The sequence below is a fragment of the Podarcis erhardii genome, assembly GCF_964252035.2.
Source record: "Podarcis erhardii genome assembly, chromosome: 7".
Classification (NCBI taxonomy): Eukaryota; Metazoa; Chordata; class Lepidosauria; order Squamata; family Lacertidae; genus Podarcis; species Podarcis erhardii.
The window spans coordinates 71263201-71289321 of NC_138511.1; the positions used below are offsets into that span (position 1 = coordinate 71263201).

The window sequence follows — 26121 nt, forward strand, 5'->3', positions numbered from 1 at the left end:
TTGCTGTTACACCTGGCTTGCTTGTGTTTATGAACTGTGGCAACTATTGCTTCAGGTGAGGTTGCTGAGACTTATTTGTGACGTCATGTTGCACTTGGTCTGGTGGAGCTCTTCTTACCATACTAGCTTGCCTGTATCAGCTTCACCTGTTGAACAGCAGCCTGAAGGGGGAGAAGGCAGAGTGACTCCACCTGCAGCTGATAAGCCTTCCAGGACTCAAAGGAGAAGGTGAGAACCAGCTGGCTTCAGCCTTCCTAAGCAGAGCTTCCAGCAGCAGTCAGGTGCTGGAAACAATGCTTGTAGTTCCTGGCTCTACTTGGTTGCTTCCTGCTTAACCCCATGATCATCGGATTCCCTGACCCCTGGACCATCTGACCACCTGGATTGCTGTTCACCTGCCCCAAGGACTGGTCCTGTCTTTGAGTGCTGACTCTGCCTCCAGGCAAGTAGACCTCAGAGACTCTTCCAGTTGGGTGGCCTCCGACTCCACTGAGCTCTGCACGTTGTTGCTCAGCAACAGGTCTTTGGCACCTAGGCTTTGAGCTAAACAGAGGAGGCCCTTCTCAATGGATGTTGCTTGCTCTGTGAGGAAGCAAGATTGGGCCTTCTCCGTAGTGGCACCCCAGCTGTGGTGTTCCCTCACCCTGATGGCATGGAAAGGTAACTCTTTGAGGAGCTTCTGCCACCACCTCACCCGGCCTAATGGTAGATTTAGTCAGCCTGTTCTGGATGAGAGAAATGTTCCTTTGCTGTAGTATCTGAGCCTACTTTACTGAACTTAAGTGTGGTATTATTCTCCAGAGTTCTCAGAGCATCCTCAGCCCCCTCTTAGCCAGAGGACAGAGCCTAGAACTCCTCTTGGTCTCTGCTGTTGGATCAAAGAGCCTTAGCCTGCTATAAGGTAAGACTGAGGACAACATGCATCTTCCCACACCTTCCTGAAACACATTAATCCTTCTCACACTCTTCCCTGGAGATGTGTTTCTGCTTCTTTTCTCCCACCTTCTCTGTGGCGTATGAAGCAGAAGCAACCCTTCCTGTGCATCTACGCTGCTAACCCAGGGGTGAGTAGCATTTTCTCAGCTGGAGGGCCATGTTCCCTACTGGGCAACCTTCAGAGGCGAGGGCCAGAGGCAAAAGTAAGCAAAGCAAGGAATGTGGGTTTCATCTTTCTATGCACCTCTGTGTCATGCTGTTTATCCAGACAAGCAAGTAGACATTCTCATGCTCAAGGGCACATTCCTGCCAGGCACAAACAACCTAGAAAAGTGCAAAGCAGGACTGTTGTGGGGTGTGGCCTGTGGAGAGTTCGGGGAGCTAGATAGAAAGGCCTGAGCTTCCCTCTCCCTAGTTAAGGCCACTTTCTAACACCTGGGACAAAGTCCAAACAGCTCTTGGAGGGGGGGAGCGGAACTCTATCAATATCTCCTCCAGCCTCATCACAGTCTGGTGTGGTGTAGTGGTTAACAGTGGTAGTCTTGCAATCTGGTGAACCGGGTTCGCGTCCCCGCTCCTCCACATGCAGCTGCTGGGTGACCTTGGGCTAGTCACACTTCTTTGAAGTCTCTCAGCCTCACTCACCTCACAGAGTGTTTGTTGTGGGGGAGGAAGGGAAAGGAGGTTAGCCGCTTTGAGACTCCTTAGGGTAGTGATAAAGCAGGATATCAAATCCAAACTCCAAATTCTCTATATTATTATTATTATTATTATTATTATTATTATTATTATTATTATTACCTGTGCTGGTTGGGTTCTAAACCCCACCTTATTTTGATGGACAACAATATGGATTGTCATGCAAACCACTTTGCAAGTATGTATGGCAAAGAGTGGTGCACTGAAATTAGAATTAAATAAATAGATAGCAACCGGCACACCATTCCTTGAGACGTATTGGGCCAGGCTGCAACGCATCAGCAAGAACTGGAAGAGAATACCGCTGCTTTCCCTTCCGGTACCCAGCCATCTTAAGCCTCATTTGGATACTCAGTTTCACCCCCACAATTAGGATTGTGTGAAGGAGAGCAAAGATGATGGTGATTTTATTAATCTCTTTGCAAGCTATCTCCAGGCAATTTACATAATAACGGAAATACGCTTAAAACAAGACCAAAGACCAACCAAAGTGGACCCTTGTGGCAAAGGCCCATTTATCCAGCTGGGAAAATTTGTCGGAACAAAAAATGTCTTCAGGTGTTTCCAGCGGGGTGAAACTGGGCTTTATTTTACCCAGGTCAAAGGCACAGTTTGGCACACTTCCCACATGCATTTGCTTACACACACGTGCGCACACAGACTGGAAGCCTCAATGGTGCCACTCTGAAGGCTTCACCTGGGGCAGAAAACCCAACTAGCCCCCACCCCCACTCCATAGCTGCCGTTTCCAGAAAGGGCAGGTGGTGGGTGCCTCACTAAATGCCCTGCTCTGTCTTAGACCCACTTGCTAGCCTCTTCATTGCACCCCTGTGCCCAGTCTACCATTTATTTATTTTTTGAGGGTGGATATCCACACTTAGGAGCTTACTGTAATCATGCAAGTTCCTTGTGCCATTTAGCACCCTGCATGGTTGCAAAGCAGGCTCCCCTCTTCAGATCTTGCCCCCACCATGTGTGGCGGGGGAGGGCGGTCCATTGGGACCCAGAGTGCATGGACCTCAGGCAGCCCCCAACCTGCCTGTCTGCCTGCCTTCTTACTTACATCCAGTTTGGGGCATGGAGATGATTGTTAGCTTCCTCCTCCTCCTATGTTTCCCTTGGAGAACTCAGCAGAGAGGAGGATGGGGGCACAACTTGAATTACTCGTTTTGCCTGCCACTGGCTCTGGATCCACCTATGGTTTGGCATCACTACCAGTCCCAGTGAGCACAACCTGCCACCACTGCTGGTTGGAGGATAAGGCACCACTGCTGCAAAGTCAACCCAGCACTCCTGCTTTGCACTACCATTCAACTGGGCATGTGTCACTTCAACACCTGACACCTGCATTTCCTCACTTGTCTCTTCCCTCCCACCTTCTGCATTGTGTCTGTCAGACAGTGAGCCTGTAGTCAAAGGACCACCTTATCTTTTCATCGCAGCATAGCCCCTAGAACAGGTTGCCATTTCCTGCTGCTGACAAATTGGGCTCTGGTCTTTGCAAGCTCATTACACAATACAGTGGTACCTCGGGTTACATACGCTTCAGGTTACGTACTCCGCTAACCCAGAAATAGTGCTTCAGGTTAAGAACTTTGCTTCAGGATGAGAGCAGAAATAGTGCTCTGGCGGCGCGGCAGCAGCAGGAGGCCCCATTAGCTAAAGTGGTGCTTCAAGTTAAGAACAGTTTCAGGTTAAGAACGGACCTCCGGAGTGAATTAAGTAAACCCGAGGTACCACTGTAAATGTATTGAAGGGTTATAGAGCATCTGCTTTGAATGCACAAGCTCCCAGGCTCAGTTCCAGGTTAGGAGATATCCTTTCCCCAAACCCAGGAAAGCCATTTAGGGCTCATCCAGACTTCCTTTTGCACTGGGCTTTCCAGGGAAGGTCCATGCTTTAAAGCTCTGTGCCTGAGCATTTATTTTTTTGTCCCAGCGCTTTCCTCGGAAAACCCACATCTTACTGCTGAATCAGAGAAAATATCAGTCAGCAGAGAGCCTGGTAGACATTTGCTCCAATTCAGTGGTTCAAGCGACTGTGTTCCTTTACGATTCTTTCTTGCCTTTGTGGCAGTTAGAAGCATGAGCTAGGTAACACAGCACCCCCATGTGGTCTAAGCCATATGCTGATACAGAGGGGGATAATATGAGAATATAGCTGATAATTTAAGACTATGGTAATGTAAGGATATACGCAAAACTAATTTTTATCATTTTTACTTTTAAAAATGGTGTTATCTGTTCCTACAATAAAAATGGTGATTATTCTCAAGGGAAGTTTAGCATCAGGACAGCAGAAGCAAACTGGTTTTTATTCCTGAGGTCTTGATTTGTGTGCATTACAGTGCATATGCTTAGGGTTGTTGTTTTTTTTGGAAAAAAAATCAGGATTAGCAAACTTTTGTCTTTTGTTCTGGCGTACTGGGAATGAAGGAGCAGTTTTAAAGCATGAAACTGGGGGGCAGAGAGAAAAGTGAAATGTTTAGTGTTTCACAAATGAAGTAACAAACATCCCTACATAAAGCTCCCCCCACCAGCAGCTTTGGGGCTTCTTTTGGGTGTGAAGCTATTAGATGTTTTGTTTTTAACTTATCTGTTGGGTGTGCTTTATGCTCACTTAAATTCTGATGCCTGTTAAATGGTTAATTGCTTATTTTTTCCAGGGTTATGTTGTTGTGATATTATGCTTCTTAATGTATTCTTATTGTATTTCTGTACTTAGACCGGGTTTTTCAAGGGCTGCTTTGAGCAGAGACAGCTACATCTGGGGGCAATGCAATATATAAATAAACTGGTTAGAAAGACCATTAAGTCCATGGTCCAAAATTATTACTGATAATATAGGGAAACAGTTGTGTTGAAGAAGGCAAAAGTACTCCAGGTGCATGAATGAATGAAATGCTTTCATTGGTTTAAGACTGATCTTAGTGATGCTTTCTTTTTTAAAGGGAATTTGTTATTGGTGGTCTTATCACTCTGGATCTCATTGCCAGCTGGGCTCTGGAAAACTTAACACACTCCAGTCATTCAGAAAGGTGTGTACACACACAAACAAAAACCCGCAGAGGAAGAGATGCACTTTTTAATGAAATGGGTGAATTGAAACCTATTTTGTACTTTGGGCTGGCAGCCTACTGTCCGCTGTGCTAGTACTACTCCAAAAAAGCAGATCAGGTTCTGCTGAATATACGTTAATGCCAAGCTTTTGCACGATATTGAATGGTGTTGTTGAATTTGTTTTCAAGTCCTCGTTAGCTTTGACAAGTTGCAGCAAGAGGAAAACTTTCCAAACTTGATGAAAAATTAGTGAACCATTCATTCAATAGTACTGTGGTAAATCAATTGGTTGTCAATTTACTTTGGGACCCAATTCAAGGTGCTCATAACAAAACAAATTCCTTCCAGTAGCACCTTAAAGACCAACTAAGTCAGTTCTTGGTATGAGCTTTCGTGTGCATGCACACTTCTTCAGATACACTGAAACAGAAGTTTCCAGACCCTTCTATATAGTGAGAAGGTGGGGAGGGGTATTACTCAGAAGGGTGGTGGGAATGGGTGATTGGCAGATAGCTGTGATGAGCCTGTTGACGACTCTTAACGACTGCAATAGGTCTTACAGGAAAAAGCAAGGGGTGAAAAGGTGAAAAATGGCTTTGTCATGTATAATGAGATAAGAATCCAAGGTCTTTGTTCAGACCAGGTTTTTCCATGGTTTTGAGTTTGGTGATAAGTTGTAATTCAGCAGCTTCTCTTTCCAGTCTATTTCTGAAATTCCTTTGTAGTAAAACAGCTACTTTGAGATCTTGTATAGAATGTCCTGGGAGATTGAAATGTTCTCCTACTGGTTTCTCTGTCTTGTGATTCCTGATGTCCGATTTATGTCCGTTTATTCTTTGGCGTAAGGTCTGGCCTGTTTGTCCAATATAGAGAGCTGAAGGACACTGTTGGCATTTTATGGCATACACAATGTTAGACGATGAGCAATTAAATAGTCCCGAGATGGTATGTGTGATGTTGTTGGGGCCAGTAATGGTGTTGTCCGGGTGTATGTGGCAGCAAAGTTGGCATCTGGGTTTATTGCAGGCATCTGGGTTTATTGCAGGCATCTGGGTTTATTGAGATCTACAACCTCTCCTGGACAATGACAGTTCTCTTTCTCAAGCTCTGGGAGGAAGACCTTTCATTGCCTACAGACAGCCACCCAGTCTTAAACAACTCCTAACCCACAATAATACTACAACCAGACCTAACACGGACACTGGCACCAGAGCCTGCAATAAACCCAGATGCCAACTTTGCTGCCACATACACCCGGACAACACCATTACTGGCCCCAACAACATCACACATACCATCTCGGGACTATTTAATTGCTCATCGTCTAACATTGTGTATGCCATAAAATGCCAACAGTGTCCTTCAGCTCTCTATATTGGACAAACAGGCCAGACCTTACGCCAAAGAATAAACGGACATAAATCGGACATCAGGAATCACAAGACAGAGAAACCAGTAGGAGAACATTTCAATCTCCCAGGACATTCTATACAAGATCTCAAAGTAGCTGTTTTACTACAAAGGAATTTCAGAAATAGACTGGAAAGAGAAGCTGCTGAATTACAACTTATCACCAAACTCAAAACCATGGAAAAACCTGGTCTGAACAAAGACCTTGGATTCTTATCTCATTATACATGACAAAGCCATTTTTCACCTTTTCACCCCTTGCTTTTTCCTGTAAGACCTATTGCAGTCGTTAAGAGTTGTCAACAGGCTCATCACAGCTATCTGCCAATCACCCATTCCCACCACCCTTCTGAGTAATACCCCTCCCCACCTTCTCACTATATAGAAGGGTCTGGAAACTTCTGTTTCAGTGTATCTGAAGAAGTGTGCATGCACACGAAAGCTCATACCAAGAACTGACTTAGTTGGTCTTTAAGGTGCTACTGGAAGGAATTTGTTTTGTTTTGACTATGGCAGACCAACACGGCTACCTATCTGTAAGGTGCTCATATTAGTGTTTAAAGCCCAGAATTATTTAGGCTCCTTCCCTAGACACCCTCAGGTGTTCAAGCCCCCCTCTGCTGATCTTTTCTCCCCACCACCCTCAGCTGCTCAGGAGTGGGGTGGTCCAGGAGGGTTGCCAGATTAGGAGCATCTCAGCCCCGGAGATTTCAGGGTCTCAAACTGAAACCCAGGGGTGGCACCTTATTTCTATGATTGCAAATTACTTTTAGCTGTTTCCAACATTTTTACTTGTGGTATCCCCACCTTAGATGGTATTAGCAGTGTGCCCAAATTGCTGCTCTGGGCTCTTCACATTTTGCAAAGCTACTTCAAAAATGCTGATGAGCCACAAAGAAAGGAATCTTAATGTTGCCTGCTTTCAAGAACTAGTCAGGAGCTATGCTTCTCTTGGTAGCAAGATTGAATTCTTCTTGCCTGAGAAGGCAAGATTGGTTTCCACACCAGTTTTCTGATAAGTGGGTACAAACTCCAAATGAGAGCTGGTTCCTTCTTTACCCAGAGTAGACCCCACTGCAAACTAACAGGCTGTGCACAATGGAGAACATCAGGCACCATCACAACACCAAGACAACCTCACATTCCACATTCTTTTCCTTTTTTGCTCTAGGCTTAGGGCCTATAAGCTACACAGAAGCAAGAGAGCTCAGGAACAGCAAGCCACCTTGCTCTTCTCCAGAAGGCAGAGCCAAGAAAGTAGAGTATTTCTCCCCTTCAGGAAGGACTTAAATAGTCCCCGCCTTCTTCCTGAAGAGCGGTTAACCCTTTACCTTCTGCTCCACTACCCCCCTGACCAAAAAACCTGGTCATAATGTGACTTCGTCATATAATTCAAGCATAGGCAAACTTGGCCCTCTAGCTGTTTTGGGACTACAACTCCCATCATCCTTAGCTAACAGGACCAGTGGTCAGGGATGATGGGAATTTTAGTCCCAAAACAGCTGGAGGGCTGAGTTTGGGGGTGCCTGATGTAATGAATGCTATTGGCATGTATTTTTCTCTCTCCATTTGTCTTTTATCATCTCTCCCCCGACTCTATGCTATAAGTCAGAGCTTTCCAAACTGAGTGCTGCGACACGTTAATGTGTCACGTGAACGCTCCTCCCCGGGCTGGAAAGGGGTTAGTTTAACCTCCGGTTTGCTAGTAAAACTGAATTACCATGTCACGAAATGATGCATGTCTAAAACGTGTGTCACCAACATGAAAAGTTTGGAAAGCTCTGCTGTAAGCCCTTGAGTATTTTGACAAAAGACAGTATGTAACCGCAATTAATAAATATTCCATTACAGAAACTACTCAGATCTTAACAGTTCCCTCAAATGACACTTTTCAAGTCAGAAAGAAAGACAGACAAACAGTAAGAATATTTTTGACCTGGTGCACTATATTGAAAATATTCAAATGAAACACAAACCCAGATTCCAAAGTTCTGTATTTTTCAAAATAAAGATCACACATTGTTTAGAGACAATCTACACAAGAGTTACAAAAAATAGTTGCCCAGGCATAAGCATACACAGGTTTGTTAATTATACACATATGGTTACAAGTGTGCTTGCAAAAAGGTTCATTGGAAATATACACAAGGCTCTGTAAATGTACACCGTGTAGTGTTACAATTCTATATTCAAACAAGGAAAATTGACAGTATGTTACATTCACTTACAAGTAGACAAAATGCAAAATACAGTTTATCTTCTGTACAAAAAGGCAAAGTGATTCACACTTTACAAGGTGAAAGGGGAACTCTGATTGTAAAGGAATACTAGGGGGGGGGTGTACTTTTCTGCACTTTTTTACTGCCACAAAATAAGTAAAACATTACTTTTTCTTTTTAAAGAGTCAAATAAACACTATTTTTGAACTGAATCATTTGTGTAGAACATTTAGAAAGGATTGCTACTCTCTTGACTAGGTGACAAATAAAAAACCAAGCATTTCTTTTAAACATTAACCAGGCTGTATAAAGAGAACATTTCCTTCAAAAGAAAAAAAATTTACTTCTGGTTGAAATTACAATTTACAATATACAACACTATATGCTACGACCATAAAAGGGGTGAATATACACTGAAATGCACAGGGTTTGCTAATTTATTTTCTTACCAAAAATGGGTTTATGTTGATTCAAACTTCTCCACATTTACATTACAGAGGTTTACAAATGTACAATTGTACAATCAAAAGTATGTTCCACTACTAGGGTACATTATAGATACAGATTAGACATCAAAACAAGAAAATACTACAAATTTTTATATATGCAAAGTCTACACCAAGTATACACTATATATTTATAGAAGCAAGACCAAAGTTGAGTTGGATTTTTTTTTCTCTACATGCTAAATAATAATAAAAAAATTGCCTCCGTGTTAACAGAAGAAACAGGAGTAGGCAGTAACTACACACCCATTGTCTACGTTTAAAAACTTCCTTGGTGTGTGTTCTCTCCCGATATTTACTGCTAAGCTTAATTCTTTAGCACGTTAATACTAAGAAAAAGGAATTTTAAAAGTCTCTGAAACTTAAAAACTTATCTTAATCGAAGCTTTAGCAAATTGATTTTTTTTAAATTTATAAACTGTTAAATGCAGATTTGTGCAATTTAACTAAAACTTTATACTTCTCTTTTGAGTTTTGACTAAAAGAGAACAGAACAGGCATTTTCCAAAAAAAAAGCTCTGTCTTTAAGGTAGAGGAGTTAAAAATGGGCATTTCATTTAAATTCAGATTAGCCACCCTGAAAGTTTCCATATTTGAAATAGTTACATCAGTGAACAAAAAAAAATGTGGCTTTCCATGTACATCTGTTGCCTATGTACAAGAATTCTATACACCACTGAAACAGCAGGGCAATTAAGTATTTAAAAAAATAATTAGTACATGTTATGCAGAATAAAATTAAAGAAATTTACAAAGGGTCTTTTTGCCTTTTTTCTTTTCTTTTTCTTGTAGTTCTCACGTCTATGTTGAGCAACCATGAATATTTTCAAAGCATATATTGGAATATGAGTGGTTGCTGGCTGTAAATTCCAGGTGGTCACTGGCTCTCTTCTGTAGCTCATTGTTTCAGATGATACCATTTGGTGGTCCACAAATGGGCCCAAGGTCAACCCCGTTTTTCATGTAGTACTTCTCCAGCTTGGCCAAGATGTGTTTTCCATAGGTGTATTTGCGGAGAGTGGCAATGTGGGGCCGGATCTAGATGGTAACAAGAGGGTTACAGGAGTTTAGGAACAACCCATGCAAATGATACTCATGAATCCTGAGTAATATGCAGAGGACCACTACTGTAACCAAAGCTATAGGTCATGATGAACCCTACACATTATTCTGAAATGGAGAAATGTTTGCAAACTGAATTCCTACAGGGTGGGTTGCAGACTGAATCGGGGCACAACGCCTCAGAAGAAAAACAAGAGGTAATTTGCTGGGGATCCTTTGTTTCTATTGTGCATTCTAAATAAATCTGCAAAACCCTTGTTTTCTTCTGCACCAAATGTGTACTACGGCTACTACGTTTCCTGAACCTAGTTCATTCTCAAGTGCTATGTAAATGTTTCAAGTGCTCATTAAAGTCAATTAATATGCCTGGGGTTGCATAAACACACTTGTGACACTTTAAAGACCAACTGATTTATTGCCGCGTAAGCTTTCAAAGTCTAGAACCCATTTCATCAGATCCGCAAAAGGCTTCTGTTGCAATAAACCAGTGCTGCAAGGTGACTTCTGTGTGTGTTCACTGTAAAAGACTATCCCTCTGGAATTAAAAACAACAACAACAAATCTTGTGACATATTAGACAGCAGCAAATGTATTATGGGCCAGAGTCCATTTCATCAGATGCAAGTGTAATAAAAAAACGCACTTGTACTACTGTAGTTATTTATTGCTAATTTCCCCACTAGTTACTGCTACTGACAACCTACTAAGTGTGATTTAGAGGAAAAAATAACTGAGGAAAAACTAGTTTGCCAATGTTCATCACTCAGAATAAGACCATCTTTCCATGCACCTGTATGAGCTGTCTCCTCCAGAGCTGCCCTGTGTTGTTCTAAGTACCTGTAGAGGCTTTGCCCTTGTGGCTCTTCCCGACAATGTATTATTTGCATTAACACACAAGCAACACTCGGCCCCTTGAGAGTTGCAGCGCTTTTGAATTAAATAGCTTTTCTCCCACCCTCCTTATGACAATGCACAAGCTGAATGATGCAAAATAAGCAAATGTGTGGAAATTTGCTTGCCTTGTATTAATTTATGTAGAGTTCAGGACTCGAGTCACCTTGTTAAAGGTGTATGTAAAATCTACAAAGAAAGACAGAATGCTAGCAGGAGAGAGAGCAGTGAGAACTTTTACTTCCCTGACACAAGAGAGTGGAGTCCTCCAGGCCTCTTGGCTGGTCTCTCTAGGACTCTTTCTTCACCTCCCCTGCTCTCTCCCGGCTTTGCTCAGTTCACTACAACTGGCCAGGCCAGCCGCTTACCTTGTGCATGACAATCTTCCTCTGGGCCGGCTCTGCCACATCAATCATTTTCTGTACCACATAGTTGGCGTACTGATCTTTCATCATGGTGTATAAGGCACTGTGAGGGCCATCGTTCATACTACACACCTCGTCAATCAGCATGGCACGCTCAGTGCGGGAGGCGTGCGTAACACACTTCTCCACAACGTTGCTGCAGCAAGGCAAAAGGGCCACAGGTTATCTGCAATACCCAAGCATAGCATCCCAAAAAAAACAACCACATGCTTCCCAAAGCAGAGAGGAGTTTTATACTGGATCAACAGTATATATTTTAACATTTGAATGGTGACACTAGCATCTCCACTGCTGTATGAGAATGCAGAATGGGTAAATAATAGAAATGGCCGAGGCTGACTTTAGTCTTAAGGATGCCTGAAGCTGGATGCAGACGTCGTTTCCCGTCTCCCTATCGCTCATCAAAATGCATCTGCCGGTAGCATTTGCTAATGTCGGCTCACTGACATTACAGGCAGGGGTAGCAGAGAGTTGATGCATCCACAAAAGGGCTGGAAACAAGAGGTGTATATACATCCTAGAGCAACTGCTTTATGCCACAGCACATGTGCACACCAGGCACCTTCAACCAGGAAAGCAGGGAAGGAATCACCATGCACAAATCTGTTCTCATAGCTCCAAGCCATTTTGGTGATACCATCTGAACTAAGCCATTAAGAACTTCAACTAAGACCACACATAAGCTTTATATTCAAGGGGTTCTTTTTATTTTATCTCACAGACACCCACACACTCACACTCCAATGAAAGCTTGCACCATGGCTAACAATGGCCACTATTTAGCAGCTATGGTAAACAACTGGAAATTAAGCCTCCTATTCTGCTCACATCACACTAAGAAATCCTGTTCTAGTTTCTGTCGTAATTCTTGTTTTTGTAATGGTACACTAAGCTGGATTCTCCCCACACCCTCTGGTGTAATCTAGAGTTGTGCGTGTTTGCGCGTGTTTAGAAAAAACACACCACAAGGAACACACATTACCTGGCGAACTTATGCTGACTCAGGACCAGCACATTGCCTCTAATTTCAGCCACGATCTTGCTTTTATCTTCAGGTCGCCCATGTTCAAGTACATGTTGGATGACATAGTTCCCATACTGATCCTGTTGGGCAGACAAGCAGGAGCACATCAGCTCTAATAGAACCTCGTGTATCAGAAATCCTTAGAACTCGCATTGGTTTTTTCTTTCTTCCTCTGTGACATTTGCACTCTGCCTTCCCACCATAAGGAGCCACCTTCAAGGTGGCTTACAAACACAGCAAATGACAATAAAACCTCAAAAACTTTTTTAAAAAATAAAATAATAAAACTTCAACACACAAGAAAGAATCAGGAATAACAGAGTGCTCTGTAAAACTCACCAAAGGCCCAGGTAAATAATACCATCTTAATTTGGTGCCTAAAAGATAGAAGAGGAGGTGCCACAAATATTTCTGGAGGGCAGCCTACAAATGGGGCACCATCAACTAACAGGCTCTGTCCCATGCCACCTCCCACTGCCTAACCCCCCTAGGCAGAGGCAAATGGAGTACAGCCTCTTTCAGAAGATGAGCTTCAGGAACAGAAAGGTTTACATGCAAGAACGGTTCGTTGGATAACCTTGCCCCAACCTGTTTTTAGAGCTTAAAACCAGTACTCTAAATTGAAACTGGGATCAGACTGGGAGCCAGTGAAGACCTTTAAACACTGGTAAGATGGTATGAATACAGTGGAACACAGTTAACAACCTGGTGCTGCATTCTGGAACAACAAAAGTTCTTAATGTGATTCAAAAACACCTAAGGACATAGCCAAATACTGATTAATAACCCACAATGAAAATGAAACTACTGATGTATATGGGAACTTGTTTACGTTCAGCCTCTCCTTCTCAGAGCTCATGGTGGCATACATAAGGTCCCCAAGTTGATATTTCATACAATTACAAATATAAACATTACCTTATATTTTATCCTAAGCATAACTTTTGGCAATCTGGTCCTAAACCATACAATGTACACACATTTTGCATCATGGCAAGAGACTGCTAGTGGCCTTGTTCACATGTGATTGTAAGCCCAATCGTAGTTTAATTATGAACACTCCACACCTCCACCCCAAGCCCAGGTTGTATTATATTCAGGGGTGTGATTGCTACCATTCTGTAGGAGCACATAAATGACAGGACAGAAACAAACTGCAGAATGTGGTATAGGGTACAACATTTGGCTTCCAGAATTCAAAGCTTTTATTTGAGTTTCTAGTCCTTAGGAGCTGTGAATATATGCTTGTGAAGCAAGTGAGCAATGTAGGCTGGATTCTGCATGTTGTAAGCTGCATTTTTATATTTTATGAAATAGCGGGTTATAAATTTTCAAATAAAAGAAAGAAGCTGACTGAGGTGGCCAAGTAAGAGCATACGCCAAGTCATTTTGGGAGTGTTTTAAAATAACTTTGGTAACAGAGCTGCCAGCCCCAAACGCTCTCAGAGGGCTTGTCTAGCTTTAAGGATATTTACAGAATGGAAGATTCCACCACAATCCCAGCACTGTGGTGTGATAAAACAGGCCCTGGAAATCTCTAGAGTCTATTCAAGCCTTAAAAGGCACAAGAGCCCCTATGGTTTGCAGGCAACCTTCTTTTACCCCCAGGGACTACCTGCACAAGCTGCTCTGTGTGTTGGTGAAGCTCTTCCAGGATGGGGAGAGTCTGCTCAGGTAGACAGTGCTCAAGGATCCTCTGAATGACACGGCAGCCATATGGATGGGTAGACAAGGCGAACACCTGAGTTCAACAGACACGAGTGAGGACAGGGAAAAATTCCTTATACTCAGAACAGCCTAAAGTTCAACAAACTGAAATATTCTGCAGGACATAAAAGGTTTAGAATATGATGATTATTCGGCTAGAGTGAGGCTCTGAAAGCTGTGAAACAAAGCCTGCTCCACACTTCAGAACCTTTATTATAAACAGGCAGGTGCAGCTGAGAGTTTAAGATTGTCAGCCCAGCTTTCAAAAACCTTTTCATTGCCCTGATGTATATGTATCACCATTTAAAAGTTCGTGCTGAGTCCAATTCTGGAAAAGAGAAGTAGCTCTTAGATAGGAGAAGCCAAGGGTCTCCTGGGTCACAAATGGGTTCATGAGAAAAAGATAATGCTGCTATACACCTGCTATAGCCTTTGCTCCACCAGCTTTCCTGAAAGGAGCTCCTTTGCTGTTCTTCATTGCTGGAACTCCCTTACAATATACACATTGCTACCTTTTAAACACTGATCAAAATCTACCTCTCCTATATAACTTTGGCTTCAGACCTTCAATTTCAGCAGGGAATTACGAGCAAGCTTAATAACATTAAAGTGGAATACTCTCTTAACGCCTGTTCCCCGGGGAAAATTCAGAGTGGGGTTTTGGGGTGTAGTGTTCTCAGGTCAGGGGCCTATCTTTTTGGCTCACATTGCTCTGTCAAACAAGGAGCACACTATAGATTCTCACCACTATAACCACAGCATCTTACAGAAATCCCCCCCCCAATACACTTACCTGCCCCTTAAACGCATCAATGATAAACTGCAGGGACTGGGGCTGCACACATTCAATGCACTTCTGCACAACGTGGTTCCCATTCTGGTCTTTCACACACTTCAACACGTGTCCATCCAGTTCCCGGACCATCTCGTTCTATGGAAGGAGGGGCAAAGAGAGAGAGAGAGAGAGAGAGAGAAAGCACCACCAGAATCGCAACTGGCAAGCAACACAGGGGCAGTGAGAAGCTGCCTTGAACAGGCTCAAATCAATTCTCCATCTAAACCAGTATCATCCACTGGCAGCAGTTCTTTAGGGTGTTAGGGAGAAACAGCCCTTTCTTATCATCTGCAAATTGATCCTTTTATTCAACCTGGGGCCTTCTGCGTGCAGTGAAATGTGCTCTACCACTCAGCTATGGCTCCATCCAAGGGAAGGAACATTTCCATCTATTCTTGCAGTTAGCAAGGAGAGGATTTCCATAGCATGCTGTTAATCTGTGGGGCAGAGAGCAAATTGGATCTCTTCAGCTGCTGTTCCTTCTGACTGAGAGCTAGCCACTGATCAGCACTTCTCTGATCCGAGAGAGAGAATCCGAAAGTAGAACATACTTTTAAAAGTTCCTTAAGAAATGTTTTCTTCAGTAAGTTTCTGACAGAACTCACTCACAGTATTCCTCTCAGCCCTGAATCCCTAGCCCTGATCTCTGCAGGTTTATTACTATTTGCACACTGAAAACAGGTCACAGAACAGATGCACCATAAAAACTAAAAGAACAACACACACACACACACACACACACACACACAACAAAGGACAACAAGGTAACTCAGTTGAACAACATTCAACATCAAGTAGTAAAGTTAAAATGGAAACTTACAATTACCTGCTGGTCTGGAGGGATAAACTCAAGAGCCTTCTGGATAACTCTGCAGCCGTACATCTGCAAAGCCAAGGAGAGGACATGGCCACGGATACGTTCTGCCAAGGCAAGTTTTTGTTCCAGGCTGCCAAACTAGAGGGAATGATAACATACAGATTAGAATCAAAATAAGATTGTCCTCTTATTTTAAGATGGAAGCAGTTCAACTACTAGATATAGTTAGCATCGTGCATATGACTCACCTCAAAGAACTTTTGGATCACATAGTTTCCAAATACATCAACCATCAGCTGATAAGCTGCCTGTAGGATTTCATTAAATACAAGCTGCCGTTCCGCTGGGGTGGCACGTTCCAGTTTAAGCTGGATAAATCTGCAGAGGTTGCAATTAAAAAGAATGGGTTTATGGTTTTATCTGAGCTGAAATTTTGACGAAAGTCATTCAGCTGCCTCACATGCTTAATTGAGGATCAGCTGCAAACTGGAGAAGAACCACAGAGATATTCTGGTCTAACCCCCTGCCCTCTGTATAAAAACTCCGTGCCTATTTTAACTCAGATGAGTTAAATTAGAGTATGCCACTAGCAGAGAGCTGAAGAAAACAAGCCCAACACATCCCGGTGCCTTCCACAAGAGGCATTAAGACACATCCCTAGATTCCCTGCGGATGAAGGATCCTGGCTGCAAGGAGGTTTCTAAGCACCTTCAGTTGAACATGCTAGGAAGCCCCCTTCAGACCTTCTCCTTCAACATGGGAAGGCTGAAGTGGAGTGAGAATGCCAGAGGTCACTACAGGTAAGGTTGATGTCCATATGCCCACTTGTCCCTACATACCTGTGAGCGTTTGTGCAAAAGGACAACCCTGTGATTTGTTCTCAATTAGCTTCCCCATCTCACCTGGATCCATGCTGATCCTGGGAGAACTCCATGATGTGTCCGGCAATCTCCCTCAGCTGTAGGTTCGGGTACCGGTTATTACGGAAGTCCTCAAGCAGCCTGCTGCGACCAGAGGGCATGACGTCCGACATCCCATAACGCACACGTGAAGGGAAGAGTGTGCTGCTGGGGCTGAAGAGGCTGGAGGCACTGCTTGCGCTGCGATACTTGGCTTCAGCTCCAGGGGCAGCAGAGATGTAACGGCCACTTCCGTTTGGAAGCCCTCCTGCAAAGGGACCGTGATTTTAGTTTTAAAATCCTTGTCGAAATACTACAGTAAACAGGGAGCTGACTGGAAAGAATCAGGGCTGTGAATACAATGTATGCATTTAAAAAAAAAAAAAAAAAAACCAGACTGCAACCAGGGCAGAGCATACTCTAATAAGGAGAAATCTAAACATTGCAACCCAAAAGTTGCATGGGTGACTGTTTCAGACTTTTGCATTCCCTTCCTCTTTGGCACCTATGGAGAGGGGATCAAGTGCTTCCACTTTTAAACTAACCATACTCCCTCCTGATACTACAACTCAGGGAACTGTCTTTTGTTTATACTATGGTTAGTGTGAAAAAGCCAAAATCAAGCTGCGTTAGAGATTCCTGTTTGTTCTTATTAACCATAGTTTAACTATAGTTCCTGAGTTTGGACATTACCGGGAACTGTAGTTAGCCTAAAAGAAAAAGCTTATTCTCGTCTGTGAAAGAGAAGGTGAAAGTGCCTGAGTGACAGGGGTTGCTGTGTCTCATTCTTGATACCACCTTACATCTTGAAGAATGGGTTTAAGATGCACCTATTACCTCTTGCCCAGTGCCTGTCACATTTTTGCTTTAAAAAAATGCAAGGGTGGAAAGCTTAATGAAGCCCATTATAATGGGACACTACTCCTTAGTGTTAGCTGCACGTCATGACATGTGGCACAGCATATTATTTCAGCCTGCAGCATGATTTATTAGAAACACGTGAATAAGGCAATATAGTGCAATCAATTTGTGAGTGGAAAGGCTAGGAAAGACCCTTGCCTGAAATTTTAGAGCCACTGCCAGTCAGTGTAGACAACACTGAGCTAGATGGACCAATGGTCTGACTCAGTATAAGGTGCTTTCCTATGCTTCTGTTTAAGGATTAACTTCTATAGAAACCCACCCCACAAATACACAGATGGCACTTCCTCTTTGTCATTCATGTAAGTCCAGATTATTTTCCTTACAGTAGATTAAGTGCAAGATATTTGGAACATACCATGTGTGTGGTGGTGTTGTAAATAACTCGCAGTAGTTTCTCCACAACGAAGAGGACATGAAATGATGGCAAAATATTGAGAAACTCATCTAACAAGTACATTTGTTGCCCGGGGGCAGGGCGGGGGGGACCAAATGTGCTGCTTCTTAAAGCCTGTTTATTCTATCATGTCATGCAACATGGACAGCAGGTTTAAATTTTAATTTCTTGGAGGATCAGAAAATCTATTAAACCTTTTCAAAAAATTGAATGTTTTCCATAACTTGTAACAGGGAGATTAGGCTATTAGTGTGAGGTGACACCAACGATTATGAATATATGACATTCAATTTCTTTTAGAATATGCAGAGAGCTAGCCAAATAGGGAACCACAATGGTTAAGCAGTACTTTACCCAAACAACGGGCCACAATTGAAAGCATAGGTTTTTTGCCCACAAACACAGCCCCTTCACTACGAGCCATGATTAAACCAGGAAGCCTCTAAATCACAGTTTCCCTGTTTCATCTGACCTTGGAAATCATGATTACCAGGCTCTTGGAATAAGGTCAAATATTAAGCCAACTTCATATTGTGGTTTAATAACCTGCCTTCTTCCAAAGTAATCATAGTTTCCTGGTTGGAACAAAATGGAAAGCTGGTTAAATCAGAGGCTTTCTAGTTTAACTGCAGCTCAGAGTGAAGGGACATGTGGAAACAAAAACTTCATACATGGCTTGTTCTTGGCCTATCTCCTAAGCGGAGATATGATTTTCCCAAACTGTCGCTCAGAAGCATGAAGACAGACATCCCTATTTTCACCCCAGAGCAACAGCAGTAATACCCCCTTACCAAGGTTTAAACTGGAAGAAGATCCGTGGGAAGATAAGGGTGGTGGTGGAGTCTGAGAATGGCCAGGTCCTTGATTAGGCAAAGGCATGCCAACAGGCCCCGGAGAAGAGGAAAACCCAAGGCCATTATAAAAACTGTGCCCAATAGGAGTCAGGTTGCTAGATGTCCTCTTGTACAGGTCACTGCTGCCCGTTAGAGAGTCTCGGCGAGAGCCACTGCCTGTATTAGAGTTTGCAACTGCAAAAGGAAGAAATGGGAGGATAAATCTGATTGGAGCATTGAACAATTGGGAAAGGAGGATATGGATATTAACAAGGAGAGGTACTACGCTTTGGACTAGGAGATGTGCAAACAAAAGAAATGTGGAGATATTTGAACATGACATTTAAAATTAACGGGATGTCCAAGATGAATAGCTTTCTCCTGCTCCACATTTTACACTGTACATTTAGTGGAGAGCTGTACGAAACAGTGGGAATAATGCTGGGAATAAGATGGAGGAGGGCTGGCTCCAAATCCCCATTTCGCAATAAAACTTACTGGGGGGGCCCTGAGCTAGTTATTGCAGGACAGCTGTTTAGAGAAAACGAGGAGGACCATATGGACTAGCACCCCTAAGCTCTTTTGGAGAAAGGGCAGAGAAAGAAAACATTCCTTGGTACATACGTAAGGCATGTGGCAACTGAAACCATCAGACATGATCTACAGGCAGTAGATTTCTGCTACTGGGTATATCAAGGGCACAACGGTTAAATTTCTTCAGAACTGATTTGCTTGTTCTCGCTCATCACACACAGCCCTCCCCTTCAAGACAACCACAACTCCTACCTGCTGTTCCAAAGCCTCCCAGCGCAGACCCCAGTGTAGCACCAAGGGAACTGCTGCTCCCAAAGCCAAGGGAAGTGTTGGCAGGCTGGGCAGAGCCCTGAGAAAAGAGCGAGCTGCTCTGGGAATTGCTTGTTAGGGAGTTGTTGCCATAGAAGGAGCTGGATGCCAGGTTGCTGGTGGGCTGCTGCTGTGGCTGCGGCTGTTGAGTCCCTAGAGGGCGAAATGGTCCATTGGTCGTTCCTCCTAGACCGCCAGCAGCACCATTTGCTGAAGCAGCAGCAGCTGCAACTGCTACCAAAAAGAGGGAAAAGGGTTTTTTAAAACAAACAAACAAACAAACAAACAAACCAAATGCAATTTGGGAAACATGCTTATAGTGCGCTCCCATTTTACATTTCCATCATCTGAGCATCATCACCTGTTGTTTACTCCACAAAACAGGTCAGCAATCATTTCCACCTAGCACCTAGGTCAGCAATTCCCAGGTGTGTTGCAAAGCATAAACGTAACAAATTATAAAGGTTCCCGTAAGCCTGAAGTTAGAAAAGGCTGACTGCAACATCTCCGCATGGATTTACTGCTCAGACCTCTCTCTTTTCAATCAGTCTCCACAGAGGAAAACAGTTGTGTTGCCTCTCTTAAATCAAGCGTTGCCTCCTTTCCTTTGTTATCAGTTGTGAGCTTGCCCCATCCCAGGCTGGAGGCAGCACTGCTGGGCTGCTCAGAGCATAAACAGCTCTTACTCTTTAGCATGCTAAGAAGCAGATCTCTGAAGGCACAAGTGTGCCTTTAATTTCAATTTGAGGTAAAACGTTAAAAAAAAAACCCCGAGATACAGAATTTTTTAAAAATGTTGGAGTTTTATTTTTGTTACCTTGGCTTATGGCAGCCTTCACCATCTTGTTGCCCTCCATGCGTTTTGAACTACAAACTCCCATTACCCCCAACCATTGGTCATGCTGGCTAGGGCTGATAAGAGTTGTGGTCAAACATCTGGAAGGCACCACAATCTCCACCCCTGTCTTAGTTGCTACCAACAATGCATGGGCCAGGCTTGGTGTGGAAGTCCTGCCAGGAGACCTAGTCTACTGCAATAGACTATTAACATGCATTCACTTCTCGCCAGGAGTCCTGATGTACTATTTTCTCTGTTTTCCTTCAAGTTTACTTCAGGAAGGAAAAAATGGCTCAGGCGCATGCATTTCTGAACTCTGCTGCAAATTCTGATGCTAAGAATTCATCTAGGTTGCCTGCTATTCTCCTGGCAAACCACTTCGTCTGTCTAATGGTCCTGCTGCTTCTCTGGCAGTTTTCCTAATGCATATGAAGAAAACTATTATTAGCTTCTCTCTCATTAGCAATTGGCTAATGCATCTTGGCTTGATTTATGGTCAAGGCATGTTGTTTGCCAGTTTGTGCTCTTTTCACCTCTGGTGGTCTTACTAAGCCAGGTGCCCCTCTCCAGATGTTTTGGACTACAATCCTCTTTGATCCCATTGGAAATGAGCCATGTTTCCAAAACATCTGCAAAGCACCAGGTTCCAGGTTGGTGAAGGCTGCCTTACAGGAAACATTTGTGCCTATTACCGTCTCTGGCTTTTCAATCACGCCAACATTTTCAGGTACTTGCTTTGTGTTTTGCCATTTCCAATTTGTAGCAGTATACATTTTACGTAAGCCTTTATTGTATTGATCTTAAATAAGCTCTGGATGTAATGAAAGGATTTAAAACCTCCCAACTGTCTTTTTTTCAGCTTTCCATAAAATTACTGCCCTTGTTCTGAGACATCCCTTCTTCTAAAATTAAATGTAACTGTATTAGACTGTGTATACAACTGACCGCTCACACTGATGCAGCTTTTGATGGCGCTCCTCACAAAGTGGTTCAGTTGCTTTTACACTAGGATCCTGGGCAGCACTTAAGGTTAAATCAAGGCCTCACCTTTTCCATCCTCTCTTATGTACATTGATTTATCATGTCTAGAAATATTGCCCATACTCTTGACTTCACATTTGTGAGGGTAGTCAAAATCACAGCTGCAACATTTTCTGCTCTGGCTGGGCCCTGGGATGGGGCCAAATGGTGTGGGAAGAAGCGAAACAGCTCAGTCAGTAAAGCATGAGCCTCTTAATCTCAAGCTCGTAGGTTCAAGCCCCACATTGGGCAAAAGATTCCTGCATTGCAGGGGGTTGGACTAGATGTCCCTTGCAGTCCCTTCCAACTCTATAATTCTACACTATTTTATTTTAGCCAGGTTTTTTGAACCACAAAGCTTTAGCTTGTGACTTTTTAGTTTAGTGTGCGCTGTGCCTTCCTCCTAGACAAGTAAAAAGACACCACCTTCAATGTTCAATATAATTTGAATTCTATAGGAGGGCCATTGCTTCACTGGATTTCTAATACACTGACTGTATCAATCATGAACATACGGAACTACAGGAAATCACTGCTTCCCTAACTATTATAGGGAGACTTACCTGCTTGTGCTGCTGAGGAACTGATGATGACAGGAGCAGGGGCCACTAGTCGTACCGGAGCTCCTAGGCCATTCCTAGCCCCTGTATTCACCACAAGAGTACCTGTTTGGTCATAGTAAGCTGCAGGAGCCAGCACTGGATAACCTACAAAAACAGGTCAGTTAATCATATTAGAGACTTTACATAACACTCCCCTCTACTGTATATTAAACGCAATGCCCCCAATGTGCCCGCTGTCCACCGCCCGGGGAAAAATTCTAGGCTCCTTTTACAGCTTAGGAAGATCTGCTGCTACGAGGAACCAAAAGCTCCTACCTGGCATTCCTGCTGCCAGCCCCTGCCCAAAAGCAAGAGCCGAATTCACTGCTGCTGCAGCCACTAATGAGTCAGTTTGCTGGCCCTGTTGGTTTTGATTTGGTGTCAAAGGGCGCTGGCTGGCTCCTCCACGGAGAACCTAAGGCACAGAAAGCAAATGGAGTTATGCAATCCTTATAGTTGGTTAGCCACAGTGGTCTGGGAATATGACTGCCAGTGGCTACTGCAAATTTGATTATGGCAAGCAACAGGAAAAGCCTCTAGTATACACCAAAGGTTTCATACATTCCAATGGCTTTTCAATGGCAGAACAGAGAAGCAAAAGGGTGCCACTTTCAAAATAGCTCGTCTGCATTCTGTGCTGTCATTCAACATCAGCGTCATAGTTTGGAGGGGACTGCAAACACACACACACTCCACTAATCATTCCCAATAAAAAAACCAACAACTTTGTAGGGTACCAAGTACAAATTAGAAGACACTCACTTTGCTGCCATAGAGCAGGAAGTGAAAAAGCAGCCTCATTGGTTACTAGGAAAAAACAAACACTGGCTACCAAGCGCTGCCAAAATGTGTGGACTAATTGACAAATTAACAGACCGAAGCCCACAATTCTACAAACTTCTGGAAGCTGATCTAATTTAAAATACAGCCTGAACTTCCTTTGGCAATGAATAGCAATAAACTTACTGTATCTTACTTCAGTTTTACCAAGGGAGGTCTTGCAATGGCTATAGAATTTATTACCTTCTTCATGCTATAAAAATATATTCCTAAATATGCACTCTTGTCTTGGATATATCAAAAAGGGGACGGATGCATTTTCAATGGGCAAAGGAAGAAACTGGCAATTTTTAACATTGTTGCTGCTTTCTGTTTAAGAAGGTCCAGCTCAGCACACCTGAGTACAAAGCAAGATTCTCATTACCGAACAGCGTTCTCAGTGAGGGCAAGAGTGTCATCACTGCCAGACCTTTGAGGACAACTGGTGTGGCCAAAGAAAGATGCTCTTCTCCATTACTATACACAAATACACATAAACACGTTCTACCTGCCAGCTTTCAGTAACCTATTCCATTGATGCTACACTAGCACAACAGGCACCAACCTACCCCAAATGTCTGAGACAACCCTACCAGGTCCATGGTCCCTAATACTGGGACCATTGTCAAACCCTGATTAAGGAGCAACTTTCAGAATTTTTGTTTATTATTACTTTCACATTACATATTTCCCTCCAAGGAGCTCAAGATAGTGGTATAATTAACCCTCTCCCCTCCTCTCTCACATGCTTTTATCTTCTTAACAACCCTGTGAGGTAGGCTACACCGAGAGACTACAACTGGCCGACGGTCACCAAAAGTGAGCTTCAAGGCTGAGTTGCGATGTGAATGGTGTCTCCACAAACCTACTGCAACACTGTTAACAGCTACAACACACTGACTCTGCAGTAGTCTCTTGTAGCAAGTTCAGAAAAAAATGGATTCTGATTTGCTAAATTGATCTTGAGAAGTTTTTGCTATAATGTAACCATAAGCTACATTTTGCAATTTTAAACCCACTTCTTGTCAGACTCAAGTCTTAAGGGTTTACAAACTGTCAGCACACACCCTCTGCTGCCACCTCCACCTCAAAGATTTCATCTCTTCCCTGGAGGAAGCGTCCACAGCTTTTTCAAGTCTGTGCTCAGATGAAGAGCCTTTAAATCCCCTCCAAGGCAAACTAGGCATGAAAGGGCAACCGTGTATATTCATTTGTGCTTCTGCCCTGTTCGCATAAAAAGCTAGATGTGGGAGTCAATTTCTTTTTCTTTTTCTACATGAAATACAGCATGCAGGTTTGGGAAGTGAAACCGTATCTTAGCTCCTCGTCCTTTCCACACTGTGATGCACTGCTTCAAGCACTTTTTGACCAGCTCAACTTCAGTACAGGAAGTGAGACAGATTGCAGAGGAAAAATGCCTGAAGCAATGCAGCTCAGCAAGGTATGGAGAGGGGACATAATTTAAATTCCCCTCATTTGCATGCTCCCCTTGATGTCAAAAAAGATAAACTCCTCCTCCTCTATAGTTTGTGTGTGAATGGAGCAGCCACATTAATGAAATAAACACAACTGCATTGTGATATCTAGGTGCCTCAGAAGGCCCCTTTGCCCCTTTTCCAATTTGCCCATTGATTCTTTGGAGCCTGGAAATCAGAACTCCACATGAGTCGCTAAAGATGATCTACCCAGCAGCCAACAACTGTGCCTCTCAAAACACCACAAAGTCACCCAATACTTTGGGAGCATCTAATATGGGTTTAAGACAGGAATGGGGAACCTGTGGCCCTCCAGGTATTATTGGGACTCCCACTTCATCTCTACCCCCAACAAGCATGGCCAGTGGTTAGGGATGATCACAGCCATGGTCCAACAGTGTCTGGATGGCCACAGGTTCTCTGTTGCTGGTTTAACAGAAAACATCACAGAGAATCTACCTCCTTCTTGACTGGCCCCCAAGTTATGCAGATGAACTAGGACATATGTAAAGGGAGCAGGGGCAGCTTAAGTACTTTAATCCTTAGGCAACAATTCCTTTTCCTCTTTTCAGCCCTTCCAGCAGCAAGAAAGGCTCGTGTGTTTTTTTTAAAAAAGAGCTGTGCCTGAAAAAAGGCTGCAGATTCAGGCCAATTAATGGCTGGTGCAAAAGCGCAGAGGGGCTCACCTGTTGCTGTCCTTGCTGCGTCTGCTGAGCGGTCTGCTGATTTGAGGAATTTGTTGCAGCTGCGGCAGCAGCAGCTTGCTGTTGGAAGAGACTGGCAGGATATACTCCCCAGGGAGCCACTCCGTAGTACTGATGAGGGACAACTGCAGGACCTAAAATATCAACAGAGGACTGACTTTATCTCCTGCTGGTGCTTTTGCGTAATTCATTAACAGAACACGAGAAGTAGGGGGCAGTGGAATAACAAACCTATAGCCTCCATTTCCAATGGTCTGCCACTTTCGGCAGAAAGAACACTGCAAGTCTTTAAGAACATCATCCACCTGCTCAGATAAAGTATTTCACCTAAGATGCTTGTGCTTCCCATTCATCCAATTGAAAAGTTCTAATTTGGACCTAGCAAAGCTATTCTAGATCATAAAGCTTTTCAGATCACTGTATGTTGACTCAGAAGTAATGTATGTACTTTTCCTACTAAGCCTTTAAACCTTCTAACAGACAGGATTGTCTTATTGGTGCAAATATTTACAATGCCTTGCTGGCATTACCCCTATTTGAGATGCATGAATAAAAGGTGGAGAGTGAATATGTGTGTGTGTGTGTTTGTGTGTGTCGTTCTCATACAGAAATTTAAAAATGCAGCTTTTTCTAGCCATTCACACCCTTTTCTGTTGCTGACATTTGACCAGCTCACCATCATACAAGTCCCATTTGTCTCTCATCCTTTTCATGGTCAAGCACATTTTGTCAATTTATGCCATTTTTCTACAGTTTGTTCAGCCAGCAAGTGGGCACTTTTCAGCAGCAGCCTTCTTCAGTCTTTAAAAACCTGAAGCACCCCATGCTGTACTTGTATTGTTATTTCTTCTCTCAACCATTTCACTGGAAAGGTCTTTGCTCCCCCACCACCCTCCAATGCTGCTGTTTAGCCTGGCTTGGTTCCCAATTCAGCCTTTGAAAAGGTGCTGGATGGCAGAGCTTTGTATCATTCTGTGGCTATTGCTTGTCCAAACTGCTGCCCGGTGACATTTCAGCATCTACTTATTTATAAACATGCTACATTGCAGGTACTGAAAAAGTGACAAGTCCCTGATGTTTTCTTGCAGTTTATCATAGAAAGCCACAAATTTCCAATTGTTCCCCAAATCTTTCAGGGCAACAAGAGACAAAAAAAAAAAATCTTTTGAAGTAAAATCTG

At 43.3% G+C, this 26121-nt stretch overlaps 1 protein-coding gene and 1 long non-coding RNA gene across 8 annotated transcripts in view; one reads left to right on the forward strand and one right to left on the reverse strand.

Annotated features, from left to right (window-relative positions):
- The first annotated feature begins 217 nt into the window (after positions 1–217).
- Positions 218–4442, forward strand: LOC309346229. The gene is made up of 2 exons (XR_014158500.1): positions 218–901; positions 4360–4442. It is a non-coding gene; the product is annotated as an uncharacterized lncRNA (long non-coding RNA).
- A 3639-nt stretch (positions 4443–8081) lies between these two features.
- The window catches only part of PUM1 (pumilio RNA binding family member 1), a 50010-nt gene continuing 31970 nt past the window's right edge, over positions 8082–26121 (reverse strand). For 5 of the 7 annotated variants that reach the window (XM_081868679.1, XM_081868682.1, XM_081868681.1 and 2 more), the window contains exons 10-22: positions 24924–25075; positions 22220–22358; positions 21905–22048; positions 19427–19717; positions 18599–18835; positions 16493–16757; positions 15839–15968; positions 15594–15728; positions 14732–14869; positions 13847–13972; positions 12190–12311; positions 11151–11343; positions 8082–9867 (exon numbers count right to left, since the gene is read on the reverse strand). In XM_081868679.1, the coding sequence (XP_081724805.1) occupies positions 9736–9867; positions 11151–11343; positions 12190–12311; positions 13847–13972; positions 14732–14869; positions 15594–15728; positions 15839–15968; positions 16493–16757; positions 18599–18835; positions 19427–19717; positions 21905–22048; positions 22220–22358; positions 24924–25075 (2204 nt within the window). In that variant the 3' untranslated portion in view covers positions 8082–9735. The remainder of the gene's footprint in view (positions 9868–11150; positions 11344–12189; positions 12312–13846; positions 13973–14731; positions 14870–15593; positions 15729–15838; positions 15969–16492; positions 16758–18598; positions 18836–19426; positions 19718–21904; positions 22049–22219; positions 22359–24923; positions 25076–26121) is intronic. The other 2 variants (XM_081868683.1, XM_081868680.1) reach the window with 1 other exon arrangement.